The sequence below is a fragment of the Pantherophis guttatus genome, chromosome 15 (assembly GCF_059756535.1).
Source record: "Pantherophis guttatus breed Tessera chromosome 15, ASM5975653v1, whole genome shotgun sequence".
NCBI lineage: Eukaryota > Metazoa > Chordata > Lepidosauria > Squamata > Colubridae > Pantherophis > Pantherophis guttatus.
The window spans coordinates 11,068,966-11,087,178 of NC_142077.1; the positions used below are offsets into that span (position 1 = coordinate 11,068,966).

Sequence of the window (18,213 nt, forward strand, 5' to 3'; positions counted from 1 at the left end):
TGTACCTTATGATTCTTGACAAACGTATCTTGTCTTTTTATGTACACTGAGAAAGTATGCACCAAAGACAAATTCCTTGTGTGTCCAATCACACTTGGCCAAAAAGAATTCTTTCTATCTATCTATCTATCTATCTATCTATCTATCTATCTATCTATCTATCTATCTATCTATCTATCTATCTATCTATCTATCTATCTACCTACCTACCTACCTACCTACCTACCTACCTATCTATCTATCTATCTATCTATCTATCTATCTATCTATCTATCTATCTATCTATCTATCTATCTATCTAATTGTTTCCTAGTATGAGTTGATTGCTTATTTGTGCCCTATGATTATCATTAAGTGTTGCACCTTTTGATTCTTGACAAATGTTATCTTGTCTTTTTATGTACACTGAGAGCGTATGCACCAAAGACAAATTCCTTGTGTGACCAATCACACTTGGCCAATAAAGAATTCTATCTATTCTATAAAAGCAGAGAGCTTCTTGCTTTCCCGCACCAACCTGCTCACGAATGTTATGGCACAGAGCCATATCGGCGTCTTGTTTGCCGCTGCGGAAAAGATCCAGCTGGGCGAGTTGCGACCTCAGGACACTGCCCTTGATCAGGTAGACACTAGAAATGTACGGGACATTCCAGAGGCCACTGAGACAAAGAGAGAGAAAGAGAGAATGAAAGAGAGAGAGCCAATGAGGCCTAAAAAGAACCGGGACGGATAATAAAAGGATGAAGCAAACTGAAAAAGAAACTATTTTTTTTCCTTTTTTCTCACAGAGGCTTCCTTTCAACAGGGCCCGAGTAAAACTCTGCACAAAAATGTAACTTAATGCGCAAGGCTTAGCGTCGTATTAAGATGATGATACTTCAGTGTCCGAGTGAAAGCATATTGGAACCGAATGCAAAGAAAGCAGCTTCTGAAACCACCTCGACTGTTTTCAGCCATGAGATTCACAGCCCTTAAACCCCCGGAGAAAAACAGTTTCAAGGGGAATTCTGGAAACCTTTCGCCCGAGTCCGCCACTCTACTCACATCCTCCGCCTCTGGACAATGTCCCTATAATCCTCTGAGCGGGCATAATAGCCTTCGGGACTCAAGGCCCCCCAGAAGTTCGACCACAGCTTCCGGATGCGGCTCACGAGAGGGGCAATCACAAACCTGGCATGGAGAGAGAGAGAGAGAGAGAGAGAGAGAGGGAGGGAGAAAGAGAGAGAGAAAAAGGAAGGAAAGAGGAGAGAAAGAGAGAGACATAGAGGGACACATAGAGAGAAAGAAAGGGAGAGAGAAAGAGAGGGAGAGGGAGGGGGAGAGAGAGAGAGAAAGAGAGAGAGAAAGAAAGAAAGAGGAAGGGGAGAGAAAGAGAGAAAAAGGAAGGAAGGAAAGGGGAGAGAAAGAGAGAGACATAGAGAGACACATAGAGAGAAAGAAAGGGAGAGAGGGAGAGGGAGGGAGGGAGAGAGAGAGAAAGAGAGAGAGAAAGAAAGAAAGAAAGAGAGGAAGGGGAGAGAAAGAGGGACACGGGGACACACAGAGAGAATTAGAGAGAAAGAAAGGGAGAAAAAAAGAGGGAGAGGAAAGAGGAGAGAGAGAGAAAGAAAAAAGTGAAAGAAAGAGACAGGGAGAGAGAGAAAGAAAGAAAGAGGAAGGGGGAGAGAAAGAGGGACACAGGGACACACAGAGAGAACGAAAGAAAGGGAGAGAGAAAGAGAGAGGGGGAGAGAGAGAAAGAAAGAAAGGGAGAGTGAAAGAGAGAAACAGGGAGAAAGAGAGAGAAAGAAAGAAAGAAGAAGGGGGAGAGAAAGAGAGGGACACAGGGACACACAGAGAGAAATAGAAAGAAAGAAAGGGAGAGAGAAAGAGAGGGAGAGGGAGGGGGAAAGAGAGAGAGAAAGAAAGAAAAAGAGAATGAAAGAGAGAATCAGAGAAAGAGAGAAAGGAAGAGGAAGAGGGAGAGAAAGAGAGGGACACAGGGACACACAGAGAAATAGAGAGAAAGAAAGAAAGGGAGAGAGAAAGAGAGGGAGGGAGGGAGAGAAAGAGAAAGAGTGAAAGAGAGATAGGGAGAAAGAGAGAGAAAGAAAGAAAGAGAGGGGAGAGAAAGAGAATGACCCAGAGGGACAGAAAGAGCGAAAGAGAGGGAGGGGGAGGGAGGAAGAGAGAGAAAGAAAGAGAGTGAGTGAGTGAATGAATGAGAGAGAGAGAAGAAATTAAAAACACTTCCAAGAATAAGAAGAAGGCCTGTTCTTTTTTTGATTATATAGTCGTGGGAATGAGTGAGGCTATTTGTCCACTCCATCTTTTAAAAATACCCCAGAGAGCCAAGGTAATTCTTACTCTCTCTACAAGTAGTCCTCGACTTATAACCACAATTGAGCGCAAAACTTCTGCTGCTTCGAACAGTTAAACGAACTGTTGTAAGCTGAGGACTACCTGTATAGAGATGCAAAACATATTTGCAGGCCCTTAGGGATTCAGCCTTCAAATCCCAGATTAATTAAACTTCCACGGCAGGTGCAGACAATAGGATCTGTTTTGAGCTAGCGGATCCCTGGGTGATCTGGAGAAAGGAACGGCTGGGGTCCTGAAGGTGCTTTTTCGGGAGGCAAACTGGACTTTCTGGTTTTTCTTTGGAAGACGTTTCGCTTCTCCTCCAAGAAGCTTCTTCAGCTCTGATTGGATGGTGGGGAATGGAAGGGTTGATACTCCTCGCAGACAGCTGGTCGTTTGCATCCTTGTTGAGGGTCGTTGAGGCCACTTGGAGGTTTGCCTGTGTCCTCAGAATCACCTGAGTGATGCAAACGGGTGTGGAGCCTTCTCGGAACTGCTGAAAGGACTGTGTTGTAGACTGGAGATAGGTGGTGTCGTATCCCACCCCCTCTGTTGAGAGAGGAATGTTCAATTTTGACATAGACGGCCTCCTTCACCAGTGGTCCTCTCTGTCCAAAACGTGGACTTGACTGTCTTCAAAAGAGCGGCCTTTGTCTTTTAAATGCACTGATGGACTGCTGAATCTTGTCCTGATGGGTTTGTTCTGCTATGTTGAGCCATGCGTTTGTGAAGTGGTTGTTTTGTTTCCCCAAATGACCAGCTTGTCTGCAAGGAGTAGAAATCCTTCCCTTCTCCACTGTCCAAGCAGAGCTGAAGAAGCTTCTCGGATGAGAAGCAAAACGTCTTCAAAGAAAAACCAAGATGCCTCCTTAAAAAAAATAAAATAAAAGCACCTTTGAGACAACCGATGACCTGGATGACTGAGAATCTCCATAGACTTGAAACGGCTGGGTCTTCCCTTCACCCTGTCAATCCCAGGGAGGCCACCTCCAACTCACTTATTCTGCTCCATGAGGATCTGCAGGGTCTCTGGGTTCCTGAGCACCACCTCGGCATCCAGGCTGAAGTAATATTCGCACGCAGGGTTCTGCTTGCACAGATTCCTAGAAGGGCAGGAAGCAAACGAGTCAGGCCCTTCGCCACCCAAGGCGACAAGGACCGTGTTTGGGGAAACCTCTCCGCTTTTCTTACATGCTCAGGTTGCGAGCATCGGCGTTCTCCAGGTTATCCTCCGGCCCCATCACTTTCAGGGAGCGATATTCCTGGCCATGCTTGTCCACAAAGGAGCTCACCTGGGACAGGTGATGTTCCTCCTGCACGTGACGAGAAGCACATTCAATGGTTGTCCTTGTGAGTTACTGTAGTTTTCGGACTACAAGATGCCCTTTTTTCTCTCCCAAAAGGAGGCGAAAATGTCTGTGCATCTTATAGACCGAATATTGCCGAAGCCCCGCCTACCCACCAGCCATTTTTTTGGCCTCTGGACATCCTGTTTTCGGGGTTTTTTTCAGGCTTTTTCAGGCCTTTTTTTGGCCCATTTTCTAGGCTATTTTTGGCCCGTTTTGGGGGTTTTTTCAGCCCGTTTTTGAGGTTTTTTTCAGCCTGTTTTTTTTTTTTTTTGGCTTTTTGGGTCCATTTTCAAGGCTTTTTTTGGCCTATTTTAGAGGCTTTTTGGCCCGTTTTTGGGGCTTTCTTTGGCCTGTTTTGGAGGCTTTTTGGGCCTGTTTTAGAGGATTTTTGGGCCCGTTTTTGGGGCTTTTTTGGCCCATTTTAGAGGCTTTTTGGCCTGTTTTGGGGGCTTTCTTTGGCCTGTTTTGGAGGCTTTTGGGGGCCCGTTTTTGGGGCTTTCTTTGGCCCGTTTTGGAGGCTTTTTTCAGCCTGTTTTGAGGCTTTTTTGGCCCGTTTTAGAGGCTTTTGGGGCCCATTTTTGGGGATTTCTTTGGCCCGTTTTGGAGGCTTTTTGGGCCTGTTTTCGGGGCTTTTTCAGCCCGTTTTTGAGGTTTTTTTTCAGCCTGTTTTTTTTTTTTTTTGGCTTTTTGGGTCCATTTTCAAGGCTTTTTTTGGCCTATTTTAGAGGCTTTTTGGCCCGTTTTTGGGGCTTTCTTTGGCCTGTTTTGGAGGCTTTTTGGGCCTGTTTTCGGGGCTTTTTCAGCCCGTTTTTGAGGTTTTTTTTCAGCCTATTTTTTTTTTTTTTTGGCTTTTTGGGTCCATTTTCAAGGCTTTTTTTGGCCTATTTTAGAGGCTTTTTGGCCCGTTTTTGGGGCTTTCTTTGGCCTGTTTTGGAGGCTTTTTGGGCCCGTTTTAGAGGATTTTTGGGCCTGTGTTTGGGGCTTTTTTGGTCCATTTTAGAGGCTTTTTTGGCCTGTTTTTGGGGCTTTCTTTGGCCTGTTTTGGAGGCTTTTTTCAGCCTGTTTTGAAGCTTTTTTTGGCCCGTTTTAGAGGCTTTTTGGGCCCATTTTTGGGGATTTCTTTGGCCCGTTTTTGGGGCTTTTTTCGGCCCATCTTTTTGGCTTTTTTGGGCCCGTTTTTTCGTAAAACCCTCGAAAACGGGCCAAAAAAAAAGCCCCTAAAACCATCCAAATAAAGCCTCAAAAATGGGCCAAAAAAAGCCTCAAAAGCGGGCCAAATAAAGCCTCAAAAATGGGCCAAAAAAAAAAGCCCTGGAAACAGGCCGAAAAAAAGACTGGAAAAGGCCCGACAAAAGGCCTGAAAAAAGGTAGGCCAAAAACTTTCATTTGTTATTTTCCTCTTCTAAATTTAGGTGCATCTTATTCCGAATAATATGGTATGAATCGAGAGGCCAAGCTGCCAGGAGGAGGGGCGGAGTGGGGAGGTGGGCGGGGATACCTTCTCAGCCAGATAACTCTCTCTACTCACGTGATTGTGGATGAACAGGTGGATTTTCTTTTTCGGATAGCGGAGAAGCTGGAGCCTTTTGAAGAACTGGTCCAGGAAAGGGGTGGGCTGCTCAATAAAGACGCCAATTACGGTCAGAGGAAGTGAGTCTTCCTGCAAGGGGCCAGAGTGAGGAGGGTGGGAAAAAGATGATCAGGCTCAAAAGTTCACAGAGCTGCCCTCTGGATTTGATTCAATTTGGTGAGTTGAAGAGAGCCACTTTTGTTCTGACCGAGGCTCGCTTAAAAAGCAGGAAGCAGGAATTGGTCCCGGCAAAACCTCTTTTATTTACACGACTGTGAATTACTTTCATTCACAGTCAGCAAGGCCTGTCCAAACAGTTTTTCAAAGGAATATTTATCAACACTGACCTTATCTCGCTTGGCAAGCTGCCACGTAACTAGTTTCCAAACGCAGTACAAGGCCAAACTTGGCACAGAGTCTCTTAGAGTCACGAATAGAACTTTCCACTCTTGAAACTACCGAACGAATTGTTTCCTGCAAAAGGCCACTCCCCGTTTGCTCCTCTTTTGTTTCCTATGGGAGGGGACAATCATCTCCAAGGTGTGGCTTTACTCCTGAGTCGACCCTGCTTTCTGAGTTGTTCTTGTCATCTGGCAGCTCTGCTCATGCGCACACTGGGAACAGGCTCCAGCTGTTCCTCTGCCTCACTGCTGTCTAGCTCCCTCTCTGCCTCCGATGTAGAGCCCTCGTCCGAGCTTTCCCCAGCCCCCAGGACTCGCCCATGTTCCTCTCCAACCTCCTCACTGTCCGACTCTGCTGCCAGCTCTGCTGGTCGCCAGCGGGCCACAACAATTTTATAGCAGAGGTGTCAAACTGGATTTCTTCAAGGGCAGGATCAGCATTGTAGTTCTCTGAACTGTTCTCTCGGGGGTGGGGAGATACGAGACACGCGCCCCCAACCCCCATGCCCTGTTTTGGCAGGCAGAGTGCTGGAGGCTACACCCTGTTTTGGGTGCCAGTCCTTTGCTATTTCCAGGCCAGCCCTGTGGGCCAGATCTAAGCACCCCTTGAGTTTAACACCTCTGCTTTATAGCAATTGTACTTCACAGTACTTCACAGCCTTCTCTAAGCAGTTGACAGAGTCAGCCTCTTGCCCCCAACAATCTGGGTCCTCATTTTACGGACTTCGGAAGGATGGAAGTCCGAGTCCACTTTGAGCCAGTCAGGATCGAACTCCTGGCAATGGGCAGAGTCAGCCTGCAATACCGCATTCTACAGTAACCACTGCACCACCATGGCTCTTACAGCAATAGCACTTAAAAGACTTGTATACCGCTTCACAGTGCTTTTACAGCCCTCTCTAAGCGGTTTACAGAGTCAGCCTCTTGCCCCCCAACAATCTGGGTCCTCATTTTACCCACCTCAGAAGGATGGAAGGCTGAGTCAACATGCAGCCGATCAGGATTGAACTTCTGGCAGTGGGCAGAGTTAGCCTGCAATACTTGTAACCATTGCGCCACTACGGCTCTTTTTAATTTTTTTTTAAAGGGCAATCAATTTGTAAGAGGGGTTATATATATATATATATTTAAATCCAGCCTGCCTGCCTGGAAATTCCCACTTCCTGACTGCATCATCTCATCCTAGGCAATGCAAAAAACCCACACGGTCAAATTTTCTTGCTAAACCACCACAGAAATTCAGCCTTGGCCATCTGGCAAATGTAAAACTAATTTAAATGCATCTTCCTTCCAATTTCCACATAGGGAAATGTTGGGGTTTTCAAACCTACAAATGATTCAGAACCTCTAATAGCAATTTCCTATCTTTGAGAAGTTCAGGATTCTCTGCATGGTGCCAAGAAAAAGCAACGGAACCATGCAAAGGGCAGAGTTGGGTTTTTTTAAAAAACCTTCCCCAATCCTGCCCAGCGTTGCACAAACTCTTACTTTCAAGCCACTGAGATTCTTCAGGCCTTCTTTGCAAACGGTGCAGCCTGTCTCGAAGGTCCAGGACTGAGGGATGTAGTTCCCCAGGTAATTTAGCTGCAGCTTTGGGGAGAGAAAGAGGCTGTGCTCAAAATGCTGAAGCAGAAAACTTCCTTCATCAATCCGATTCCACCAGAACAGAATAGAATAGAATAGAATAGAAAAGAAAAGAAAAGAAAAGAAAAGAAAATACGAAATGCAATGCAATGGAATGGAATGGAATGTTAGAATAAAATAGAATAGAATAGAGTAGAATAGAATAGAATAGAATAGAATAGAATAGAATAGAATAGAATAGAATAGAATAGAATAGAATAGAATAGAATAGAAAATGCGGAATAGAGTAGAATAGAATAGAATAGAATAAATAGAATAGAATAGAAAATGCAGAATAGAATAGAATAAAATAGAATAGAATAGAATAGATTAGAATAGAATAGAAAATGCAGAATAGAGTAGAATAGAATAGAATAGAATAGAATAGAATAGAAAATGCATAATAGAATAGAATAGAGTAGAATAGAGTAGAGTAGAATAGAATAGAATAGAATAGAATAGAAAATGCAGAATAGAGTAGAATAGAATAGAATAGAATAGAGTCAAATAGAATAGAATAGAATAGAATAGAATAGAAAATGCAGAATAGAGTAGAATAGACTAGAATAGACTAGAATAGACTAGAATAGAATAGAATAGAAAATACGGAATGCAATGCAATGGAATGGAATGTTAGAATAGAATAGAATAGAATAGAATAGAATAGAATAGAATAGAATAGAATAGAATAGAATAGAATAGAATAGAATAGAAAATGCATAATAGAATAGAATAGAGTAGAATAGAGTAGAGTAGAATAGAATAGAATAGAATAGAATAGAAAATGCAGAATAGAGTAGAATAGAATAGAATAGAATAGAGTCAAATAGAATAGAATAGAATAGAATAGAATAGAAAATGCAGAATAGAGTAGAATAGAGTAGAATAGAGTAGAATAGAATAGAATAGAATAGAATAGAATAGAAAATACGGAATGCAATGCAATGGAATGGAATGTTAGAATAGAATAGAATAGAATAGAATAGAATAGAATAAAATTGAATTGAAATGCAGAATAGAGTAGAGTAGAGTAGAGTAGAATAGAATAGAATAGAATTGAAATGCAGAATAGAATAGAATAGAGTAGAATAGAGTAGAATAGAATAGAATAGAATAGAATAGAATAGAATAGAATAGAATAGAAAGGAAGTCGGGATTTGGCATACCTTGGTGGGTCCGTTTCCATGAATCACAACAGGGAGGGTATCAAAGGCCAGATTCCGCACTCTCACCTGGCCGTTTTCGAATTTGAGAGCCACCTCGTCTTCGGAAGCAAAAAAGCAGAGGAAGAAGAATGAAACAAGAACAACAACAAAAGGTTCTTTTACATATATGCCAGGGGAGATAATGGTTTGGGGGGTCATGAATAAAGTAGATAGACGAGCTTATCATGTCTGCCATTCAGCTTGCTTCGCTTCACCAGCTGCCAGGCTGACACTGGCACCTAAGGGGGAGGGAGGAAGAATAGGAATGCGGGAAGATGAAAGGGGGGACGGTCTGGGATCGGCACTGTGCTGGGCAAGAAAGGAGAGCTCAAGGCCGTGAATATAATGCAGAGATGGAGAAGGCACGACCAATCTCCCTTCCCAAAACAAAATAAGCATTGCTAATTGGACGCCGGCCAATAGTAAGGAGGCTGCCAGGGGGAAAAAGAATACTTAAGTGTAAAGTTTTTTTGCGCCGATCCGCCGGATTCCGCTTCCTTTTGTCTCTGATCATTTATTGCTCTAGTAAGGTATCGTCTTGGAGAAATCGCAGTCTTCTTTTGCTAGCTGGCTAAGTAGAATGGATGCCATTCAGCTTTTCAAAGTAGGCATGTCCTTAGAAACTGCCCCCCCACCCAATCCAATCCAAGATATAACCTTATGAGCCACGGTGGTGCAGTGGTTAGAGTGCAGTACTGCAGGCTACTTCTGTTGTGGCTCCGTTGCCTGAGCCTGGGTTATCGACAGATGCAGACTCTGAGAGTGAGGGAGAGGAGTTGGCAAGGCCTCCCTCTCCAGGATCCTCCTCTCTGGCAATGCCTCCGGAGGACACCGAAGGCCAAATGATAGGCTCAGAGCCAAGCACGTCCCCGCAGCCACAGGTGGACAGTGACGAAGGAGATAAGTGCTGGCTGGACCCGTGACAGAGGCGCAGGGAGAAGCGTGCACAACAGAGGGGAAGGCGTGCCAGAGATTAGCTGAGTCACTGGACCACACCCCACAGGGTATAAATGTGGGTGTGGTGGCCGGTTCAGTTTGTGACGAGCAAAAACTGGAAATACTCCATGATCTCTGTGTTACTGGACTTTGCCTGCTTTATCGGACTGCATTTGGATTAATCCTTGTATTGTTGACACTCTGCCTGTTTTATCGGAATGCTGGCAGTTTAATCTTTGTTTTGTGTGAGTAAAGTCTGAATTGGCAGCTAGCCACTGGGTTGCTGCCAGCTTTATCTTCAAAGAGTTTTGTTCTGTGGCTTACTAACTCCGGGCCGTCTGTGGGGGTGCATGTGGGGTACGGGGACAGAACAACTTCTGCTGCCTTGCCGGCTGCCTGCAATTTGGCAGTTCGAATCTCACCAGGCTCAAGGTTGACTCAGCCTTCTGTCCTTCTAAGGTGGGTAAAACGAGGATCCAGATTGTTGGGGGAAAGAGGCTGACTCTGTAAACCGCTTAGAGAAGGCTGTAAAAGCACTGTGAAGCGGTATATAAGTCTAAGCGTCCTTCCTTCCTTCCTTCCATCCTTCCTTCTTTCCCGCCCTCCCTCCCCCCCTGTGGTTAGGACGCAGTATTACAGGCTAACTTTGCCCACAGCCAGCAGTTCAATCCTGACTGGCTCAAGCTTGACTCAGTCTTCTGTCCTTCCGAGGATGGTAAAATGAGGAGCCAGATTGTTGGGGGGGACGAAAATGCTGACTCTGTAAACCGCTTAGAGAGGGCTGTAAAAGCACTGTAAAGCGGTATATAAGTCTAAGCGCTATTGCTATTTCCCACCCGACGCAATAGGAGCAATCCATCCAGTTTGATTTTTTTAAAAAAAAATCTTAATGAAATCTTTGAGGGTATCTTCCCCGAGACAAGAAATAGAAGATAGTAAAATAAACCATGCAACAGGAGGAAGGGGAGATGCAACTAAGGGACAGAAGGAGAGTCATCCCAAATCTTCTATCAGTGGTAGAACACGCTTATAGCTGCCGTGGGTTTTTTTTTGGTGCAATCTGCTGCCTGAGCTCCCTTTTTTTACATGAAAGTTGTAGTTTGACTCCAACTGGATTTGCTTGGCAAACTGCACAAGCAGAGGTCAAAGGCCTCGGGGATCTACCCAGATACCTCCCAGGCAAGAGTGAAATGCTACCGGTTCGGGCCGGTTCGCCTGAACCGGTAGTAAAAAAAAGTAAAAAAAAAAGGTTCCGACGATCACAGCTATGGCGCACGAGCTTGGGAACCTTTTAAAAAACTTTTTAAAAGAATTTTTTACTACCAGTTCTTCTGGATAACCGGTAGTAAAAAACTGCTTTAAAAAAGTTTTTAAAAAGGTTCCCAAGCTCGCGCGCCACAGCTGATTCCCCCTCTCGCTGTTCTACTTACCTTCCCAAGCCTCCTTTTGGTGCATATTGTGCATGCCGTGCACATTTGATGCGCACTGCACATGCTCGCGCATAGCGCACGCTTGGCATGCAGTGCGCAGGCACAGCCAGCGAACTGGTAGCAAACCGGTTCAGATTTCACCACTGCCCCCAGGCAGCGATAAGTCCCACGAAGCTTCTTTGCAGCTCTCTAGCAAGACTGGAAGAATCACCCTTAAATTGGCCAACGGTTTATTTCGGACGCAGGATTTCCTTTGCACGGATTCTCACCTAGAGCGCCGTTAAGGTTTTGGAAGATCCGGCACCTATGATCCAAAGTGATGTTGATGGCCTTCTGCAGAAGAAAAAATAGAAGGAAAAAAAATCAAAAACAGCAAGCGTGATAAGGGCTGGAAGAGGTAAATAGGAGCCTGGATAGCTCAGCAGACTAAGCACTGTAATTTAACACCAGCTGTCTGCAATTAAAGTAAGTTCGAATCTCGCCAGGCTCAAGGTCGACTCAGCCTTCCATCCTTTCTAAGGTAGGTAAAATGAGGACCCAGATTGTGGGGGCAATAAGCTGACTTTGTATAAATATACAAAAGGATGAAGGCTATTGCTTAACGCATTGTAAGCCGCCCTGAGTCTCCGGAGAAGGGCGGCATATAAATCAAATTAAAAAACAAAATGCAGGGGTGGGTTTCTGCTGGTTGTAGCAACCGGTTCGCCCAGCACCGAAAATGGGGGCGTGCACTTCCAAGCATGTGCGTGGCTTCAAAAAAACAGCGATATAGGGGGGAAATTAAAAAATGGCTGAATGAGATTTTAGAACAAAAAATTTAATGGTCACCAGAGACATGCTTGCTCGGCTCCAAACCGGATAAGATTAAGAAGGATTCATGGTATTTAGCTCTTCAAATTTTTATAGCGGTGAGATTGATATACGCTCAATTTTGGAAAAACCAGAATATCCCATCAGAGGAAGCAATCATAAAAAAGATTCTGGATTGTGCAGAAGCTGACAAATTAACCAAAAAATTAAAAGATAAGGACCAAACACAAACATGTTTATCCTGGGAGAAACTATATATTTGGCTAGAGAAGAGAATATCATAACCCAAATGAAATGTGGAAGGATTGTTAAGGAGGAAACTATATTAAGCGAGGTCGATCAGACCTAATTGATATATAAAGAGATATGAGTTGTTCTATCTCCCCTGGAATGTAATATTATATTGAATACTTAAGATATGAAGGTACCATCTGTACCTACCACTTGTGTGTTATTTATAATGTTTTTTGTGTTGTATGTTATTTATACGGTGTATTGTTATTTCTTTGTTTGTTTTTAATGGAAAATGTAAATAAAGACTATTTAAAAAAACAAAAAACAAAACAGCGATATAGGACGGCAGCAGCCTACCTCTGGGTAAATGTAAGATGGCCACGTTGCTCAACAGCAGTGATGGTTCACCTTTTTGGCGCCGAGTGCCCAAAGCACGCAAATGCACATGTGTGTGCCTGAACCCCCAAAATGCAATGCGAGGGCCCCGTGCATGTATGTGCATTCTCCGTGCATGCGCGTGTGTCCCCCGCACATGGGTTCCCCCCCCCCTGTGCCCCAGGTTGGTGCAGGAAGCTTTCCAGGCCAAAAACGGGATGAAGGGGGCCTCACACAGAGCCCCCTTGCCCCGTTTTGGCTTCCAGGTTGGTGCAGGAGGCTTTCCAGGCCCAAAACGGGATGTGGGGGGCCTAACTGGAAGCTCCCTGTCCAATTCTGGAGCCGGCTGGAAGTCCGGTTCCCCCACTATAGAGTCGCCTCCTAGCTCGGCATCCTTTTTCCTCTACCTGTCCTAACTGAAAGCCCTATCAATTGTGGAGCCGATCAGCAACAGGGAGCTGCAGCAGAGGGATGAAAGAGCCACATGCGGCTCCAGAGCTGCGGGTTGCCGACCCATGGTTTAGACATATAGAATCACCAAACTGGAATCTGTTCTCTGCCTGAAGATTTTTACTGCAGAAAAGCTGAGTCCCTTTTGGGGGAAAGTGATTCCATTGCTAAACTCCTCTTGTCCTGAAGAAAATGGCTGCATTGGTCAACCACTTTAACAGAATAACAGAATTGGAAGGGACCTTAGAGGTCTTCTAGTCCAGCGGTCTCAAAACTTTAAGGCTTGGAGCAGGGATCAGCAACCCACGGCTCTGGAGCCGCATGTGGCTCTTTCACCCCTCTGTTACGGCTCCCTGTCACTCAAAATATGTTACAACCGCCAATGTGTGATACCCGCTGGCACGCGATTTATTGAGCTTTTCAACCCCTGGTAGGCCATCCATGGGTAAATCCAAGAAAATAAAAGTTTCAGAAGAAAACAGAACCTTTAATTCAACTACATATGCTAGTTCTGTGGCCTCTCAGGAAATAGTTAGGCACAGGAAGGGTTTTGTGGCTCCCAGTGTTTTCTTTTCTGTGGGAAAGGGGTCCAAATGGCTCTTTGAGTGTTTAAGGTTGCAGACCCCTGCCTTAGACCAGGGGTCCCCAGCTTTTCTGGGTTGGCGGCTCGGAGCAGGGGGAGGGGGGGAAAAGAGGGGAGGGTTTTGTGGGAGGGGCAAGTGCATATGTGCATGTGTACCTGCGACGTTCATGCCGATGCTTGCGCGAGTGGGGCTGAGGGCACCCGGGACGAGGCTCGTGTGAGTGGGGCTGTTCACTGGCTGGCCACTCAGGCAACCCAGTGGCAATTAGCCCGTGACCCAGTAGTGGGCTGTGGCTTACAGGTTGGGGACCCCTGCCCTAGACCATTCCAGTGGCTGTCCAGTCTCTTCTTAAAAACCTCCAGGGATAGAGCCCCACAATTTCTGGAGGCCAGCTGTTCCACTGGTTAAATTGTTTACACGCATAGAGACCTGTCATGTCCTCAGTTGATTCAATTTATTAGGGGGAAACTATGCAAGATCAAAATGAGGTCCCCGAACAGATTTATACCATCTGGGCCTGCCAGATTCCGCATTATCTGCTGCATTTCTTGGTCACCCACCAATACTCTCTGCTTTTAGGGCTCACCCGCTTTTCAGGGTCCAGGAACACGTTGGTATAAAACAGCTGGTCGCTCTCACTGTCCAGGCCTTGCCAGTCGGCCACAAGCTGACTGAGATAAGGAGCATAACCTATGAATCCTACAAGAAGAGAGAATGCAGGTGTCAAGTTTCGAGGTTGTCTCAAATAAATTGCATTTCAAACAAAGTCTTTGAAGAAAAACTCCCATTTATTAAGCACGACATTCTAAGTACGACTCCATCGTAGCCAACACTGACTTCCTGACCCAAAACCGTCCCTTTCCTTTCCCCACTCCTCTGCACTCATTAGCCATCTTCCAAGTCATTCTACCCCTAATCTACTGCTCCAGCTCAAAGGAATTTCCCCCCTCCCATCCCATCTCCTAGGGGATATTATCTCCAGGGAAAATAAGTAGGTGAAAAGTCAAATGTCCCTTTCCAGACGCCTCCGCTTCTCCTTCTTATGTCAGCACTAGAGTAAATGCAGCTTGAAGTGCTGACATCAGGCAGTCCTTGACTTACGACCACAATTGCGTCCAACATTTCCATTGCTACGTGAGACAGTTGTTAAATGAACCATGGCAGTTGTTAAGTTAGAAACATGGTTGTTAAGTGAATCTGGCTGTTGTGGCCTGTCAGTCGCCGGATCAGAGGAGGAGGAAGAGGAGGAGGAGGAGGGATGGGAGTCAGGGTCAGCATCAAGGCAACCAGAGAGCTCCGAGGGGGAAGAGGGAATGGAGGTGGCAGAGAGAGAGAGAGAGAGAGAGACAGAGGGGGAGCCTAGGCCATCTGTCAGCCCTCAGATGGAGAGTCAACAGCCCCAGGTCTGGAGGTGGCTGATGAGGAGGAGGAGGAACAGCTGGGTCCAGTGCCTGACGCACGGATGCACAGAAGGCAGAGGAGAGGAGAGCAGTGGAAATCTATGGGCCGGTCCTTGGGACGGAAGAGCCACCGCTGCTAACAAAGCCCCTCCCTAGCTCTGGGGATAAAAGGCAGCGGGCGGAGATGAACAGATATGGCAGACAACTATTCAACTCCCTGCCGGACAGACTTATTAGCCTACGGTGAGAGAGAAACTTTTTGCTGGAGCTGCTGACGCTCCTTATAAAGGAATCATTGCTTCAACTTCAGAGGGTTTCTCGTGTTTGGGCAGCTGGGTCAGAACAATCTGCTTCCCTATTGGTCAGAAGGTTGCCAAAAGGGATGTCATAAATATGAACAATTGCTAAGCATCTGAATTTTGATCACGTGCTGCAACGGTCATTAAGCGTGGAAAAATGGTCATAAGTTACTTTTTTCCAGCCCCGTTGTAACTTGAAACGGTCTGTCGATGGCTGCAAGTGCTCCCCCTCTCTCTTTCTTGAGCTGAAATGGGCAGCTTAGCCCACTGATTGGTGCTGACACCAAAGAAAAATGTGTATTTTTGAAGGTAAAACTTCCTCCCGGCTCCCCTTTCCTTCCCGCTCGCTCAAGAGTTCCTGTTCTGCCCCAGCTACGGACCCCAAAGAACGCAGCACACACAAACTCTATACAAAGCTTATTTTACTCAAATAACTCAGTCTTTATCAACCAAAGGCTGTTAATAAACTGTCTTAACAGCCTACCAGAATTCTGAGATAAGGTAATCACAGTCTTACTAGAGTTGGCAGAAAGCCCAGAAGCAATTTTGCAGAGAATCCAGACATGAAGGAGAATGAACTAAAGTTGTTCCCTACAGCTTGCTGCAAGTGGTATTCCTCCTTAAATAGGCTAAGGGAGTGGCCAATTAGCCCCAAGCCTTACTCTCGAGGAGACCTCCTCCTGAGGAGCCACTCCTGCCTTTTGGCAGCTCTGCGCACCCGTGCATTGAGAAGAGGCTCCTCTTCTTTGTCCTCTTCACTTAAAGGAGCTTCTGAAGGTTCTGAAGGCCCTGGCTGAATCCCTGCCTCTGGCACCACATCTTCTCCAACCTCCTCACTGTCTGACTCAAGCGCTAGCTGCACGGGCTGCTGGCGCAGCACCGCAACAGCCTCCTCGTTGTCGGAATCAGCTACAATCTGCACAGGCCGCTGACGGGCCACAACAGTTCCTCCCGAGAGATTCTGCCTTCCCCTTTTTCCTTACCTCCGGATCCCAGGAATCGTTTCCCTTCTTGGACCACCGGGTACTTGGCTTCCAATCTCCGGTCCGGATAGATGAGCGTCTCCGATGAAAAGACAACTTTGGACTTGGCCTGCTTGAACTTCTTCAGGATTTCTGCGGGCCCTGAAGCAAAGATGACGTCATAGCTGCAAGAGGAGAAGAAGAGACATCCGAAGCAGTGGTGAAATCTGAATCAGTTTGCTACCGGTTTGATGGCCATGCACAATTTGCACCAAACATGCAATGCGTGCGCATCAGTAGTGAAATCTAAAATTTGTTACTACCAGTTCTCTGGGCGTGGCTTGGTGGGGGGTGGTAATGTGACTGAGTGGGTGTGGCCAATTTTTTTTTTACTTTTAAAAGCATTTTTTCTACCACCTCTTCGGTGAAGAGGTTGTAAAAAAATGCTTTCAAAAGGCTCTGACGATCCCAGCTGAGTTGCCTTTTTTTAAAAAGCCTCTGCCGATCAGGCAACTCAGCTGGGATCGTCAGAGGCATTTAAAAGAAAAAAAGGGTTTTTTTTTCTTTTAAATGCCTCTGACGATCCAAGCTGAACCCCGCGATCATCAGAGGCTTTTTTTTTTTTTACTTTTAAAAGCATTTTTTCGGCCGAAGAGGTTGTAAAAAAAATGCTTTTAAAAGTAAAAAAAAAAGCCTCTGATGATTGTGCGGCTCAGCTGGGCATCGGGGGTGGGGGCAGGGATTTTTGCTACCGGTTCTCCGAACCACCGGCCGCCATCGCTACCGGATCGGGTGATCCGGTCCAAACCGAGAGCATTTCACCTCTGGTGTGCATACGCAGTACAGGCCAAAAGCAGGCTTGGGAAGATAAGTAGAACAGCAGAGGCGGGAGGGGAGGAATCAGCTCTGGCGCACAATCTTGGGAATCTTTTAAAAAACTTTACTAAAGCATTTTTTACTACCGGTTCGGGCGAATAGGTTAGTAAAAAAATTGCTTTTAAAAAGTAAAAAAAGAAAATGGTTCCGACGTTTTCAGCTGTGCCACGCGATTATCCGAGACTTTTTTTTTTTTACTTTTTTAAAGCATTTTTTTACTACCTATTCGCCTGAATCGGTAGTAAAAAAATGCTTTAAAAAAGTTTTTTAAAAAAGTTCTGACGATCAGCTGAACGAAGCACGATCGTCGGAACTTTTTTTAAAAAACTTTTTAAAGCATTTTTTTTACTACCAGTTCGGGAGAACCGGTAGTAAAAAAAATGCTTAAAAAAAGTAAAAAAAAAAAAAAGTCTCGGATAATCGCGTGGCACAGCTGTGATCGTCGGAACCATTTTTTAAACATTTTTTTACTACTGGTTCGGGCAAACCGGCCCGAACCAGTAGCATTTTACTCCTGATCTGAAGGGAAATTTACCCCACAAAGAAAGAAACAGGGGAATAATCAAGAAATGGCAAATGAAACCTCTCAATTTTAAGATCGTTATCCTTTTGCATTCCATTTTTTTTTCTTCTCCCCAAGATGGAGATTCTGCGGTTGAGCTGCCATCATTACCATCATTTAAATGAACTTGTTTCAAACACGTCATTGGGACAATTGTCCGCAGTGTGCGATGTAGTTAACACAAAAAAAACCATAGTTAAGCAGTAACCAAAATACAGGTTTTCCTCGACTTAACAACCATTCGTTTAGTGACTGTTCAAAGTTACGATAGCACTGAGAAAAATGACTTATGACCGTTTTTCACACTGGTGACCTTTGTAGCCATCCCCATGATCGTGTGATCAAAATTCAGACAGAACAGAACAGAATAGAATTACAGAGTTGGAAGGGACCTTGGAGGTCTTCTAGTCCAACCCCCTGCTTAGGCAAGAAACCCAACAAATGGTTATCCAACATCTTCTTAAAAACTTCCAGTGTTGGAGCATTCATAACTTCTAGAGGCAAATTGTTTCACTGATTCATTGTTCTAACTTTCAGGAATTTTCTCCTTAGTTCTAAGTTGCTTCTCCCCTTGATCAGTTTCCACCCATTGCTTCTTGTCCTGCCCTCAGGTGCTTTGGAGAATAGCTTGGCTCCCTCTTCTTTGGGGCAGCCCCTGAGATACTGGAACACTGCTATCATGACGCTTGTCCCCTGGTTCATATTTATGACCGTCGCTGCTGTTTAGGTTTAGGTTTAGGTTTTATTTGATTTGTATACCGCCCTACTCCCAAAGGACTCAGGGCGGTGAACAGCCAACAATAAAAT

At 45.3% G+C, this 18,213-nt stretch overlaps 1 protein-coding gene across 1 annotated transcript in view; it reads right to left on the bottom strand.

The window, feature by feature from the left end:
• The window catches only part of PLOD1 (procollagen-lysine,2-oxoglutarate 5-dioxygenase 1), a 39,071-nt gene that overhangs the window by 14,789 nt on the left and 6,069 nt on the right, over positions 1 to 18,213 (bottom strand). The window contains exons 4-13 of the mRNA XM_060685275.2: positions 15,990 to 16,153; positions 13,894 to 14,006; positions 11,124 to 11,187; positions 8,450 to 8,547; positions 7,149 to 7,250; positions 5,218 to 5,349; positions 3,532 to 3,653; positions 3,339 to 3,443; positions 1,045 to 1,170; positions 518 to 659 (exon numbers count right to left, since the gene is read on the bottom strand). Of these exons, the coding sequence (XP_060541258.2) occupies positions 518 to 659; positions 1,045 to 1,170; positions 3,339 to 3,443; positions 3,532 to 3,653; positions 5,218 to 5,349; positions 7,149 to 7,250; positions 8,450 to 8,547; positions 11,124 to 11,187; positions 13,894 to 14,006; positions 15,990 to 16,153 (1,168 nt within the window). The remainder of the gene's footprint in view (positions 1 to 517; positions 660 to 1,044; positions 1,171 to 3,338; positions 3,444 to 3,531; positions 3,654 to 5,217; positions 5,350 to 7,148; positions 7,251 to 8,449; positions 8,548 to 11,123; positions 11,188 to 13,893; positions 14,007 to 15,989; positions 16,154 to 18,213) is intronic.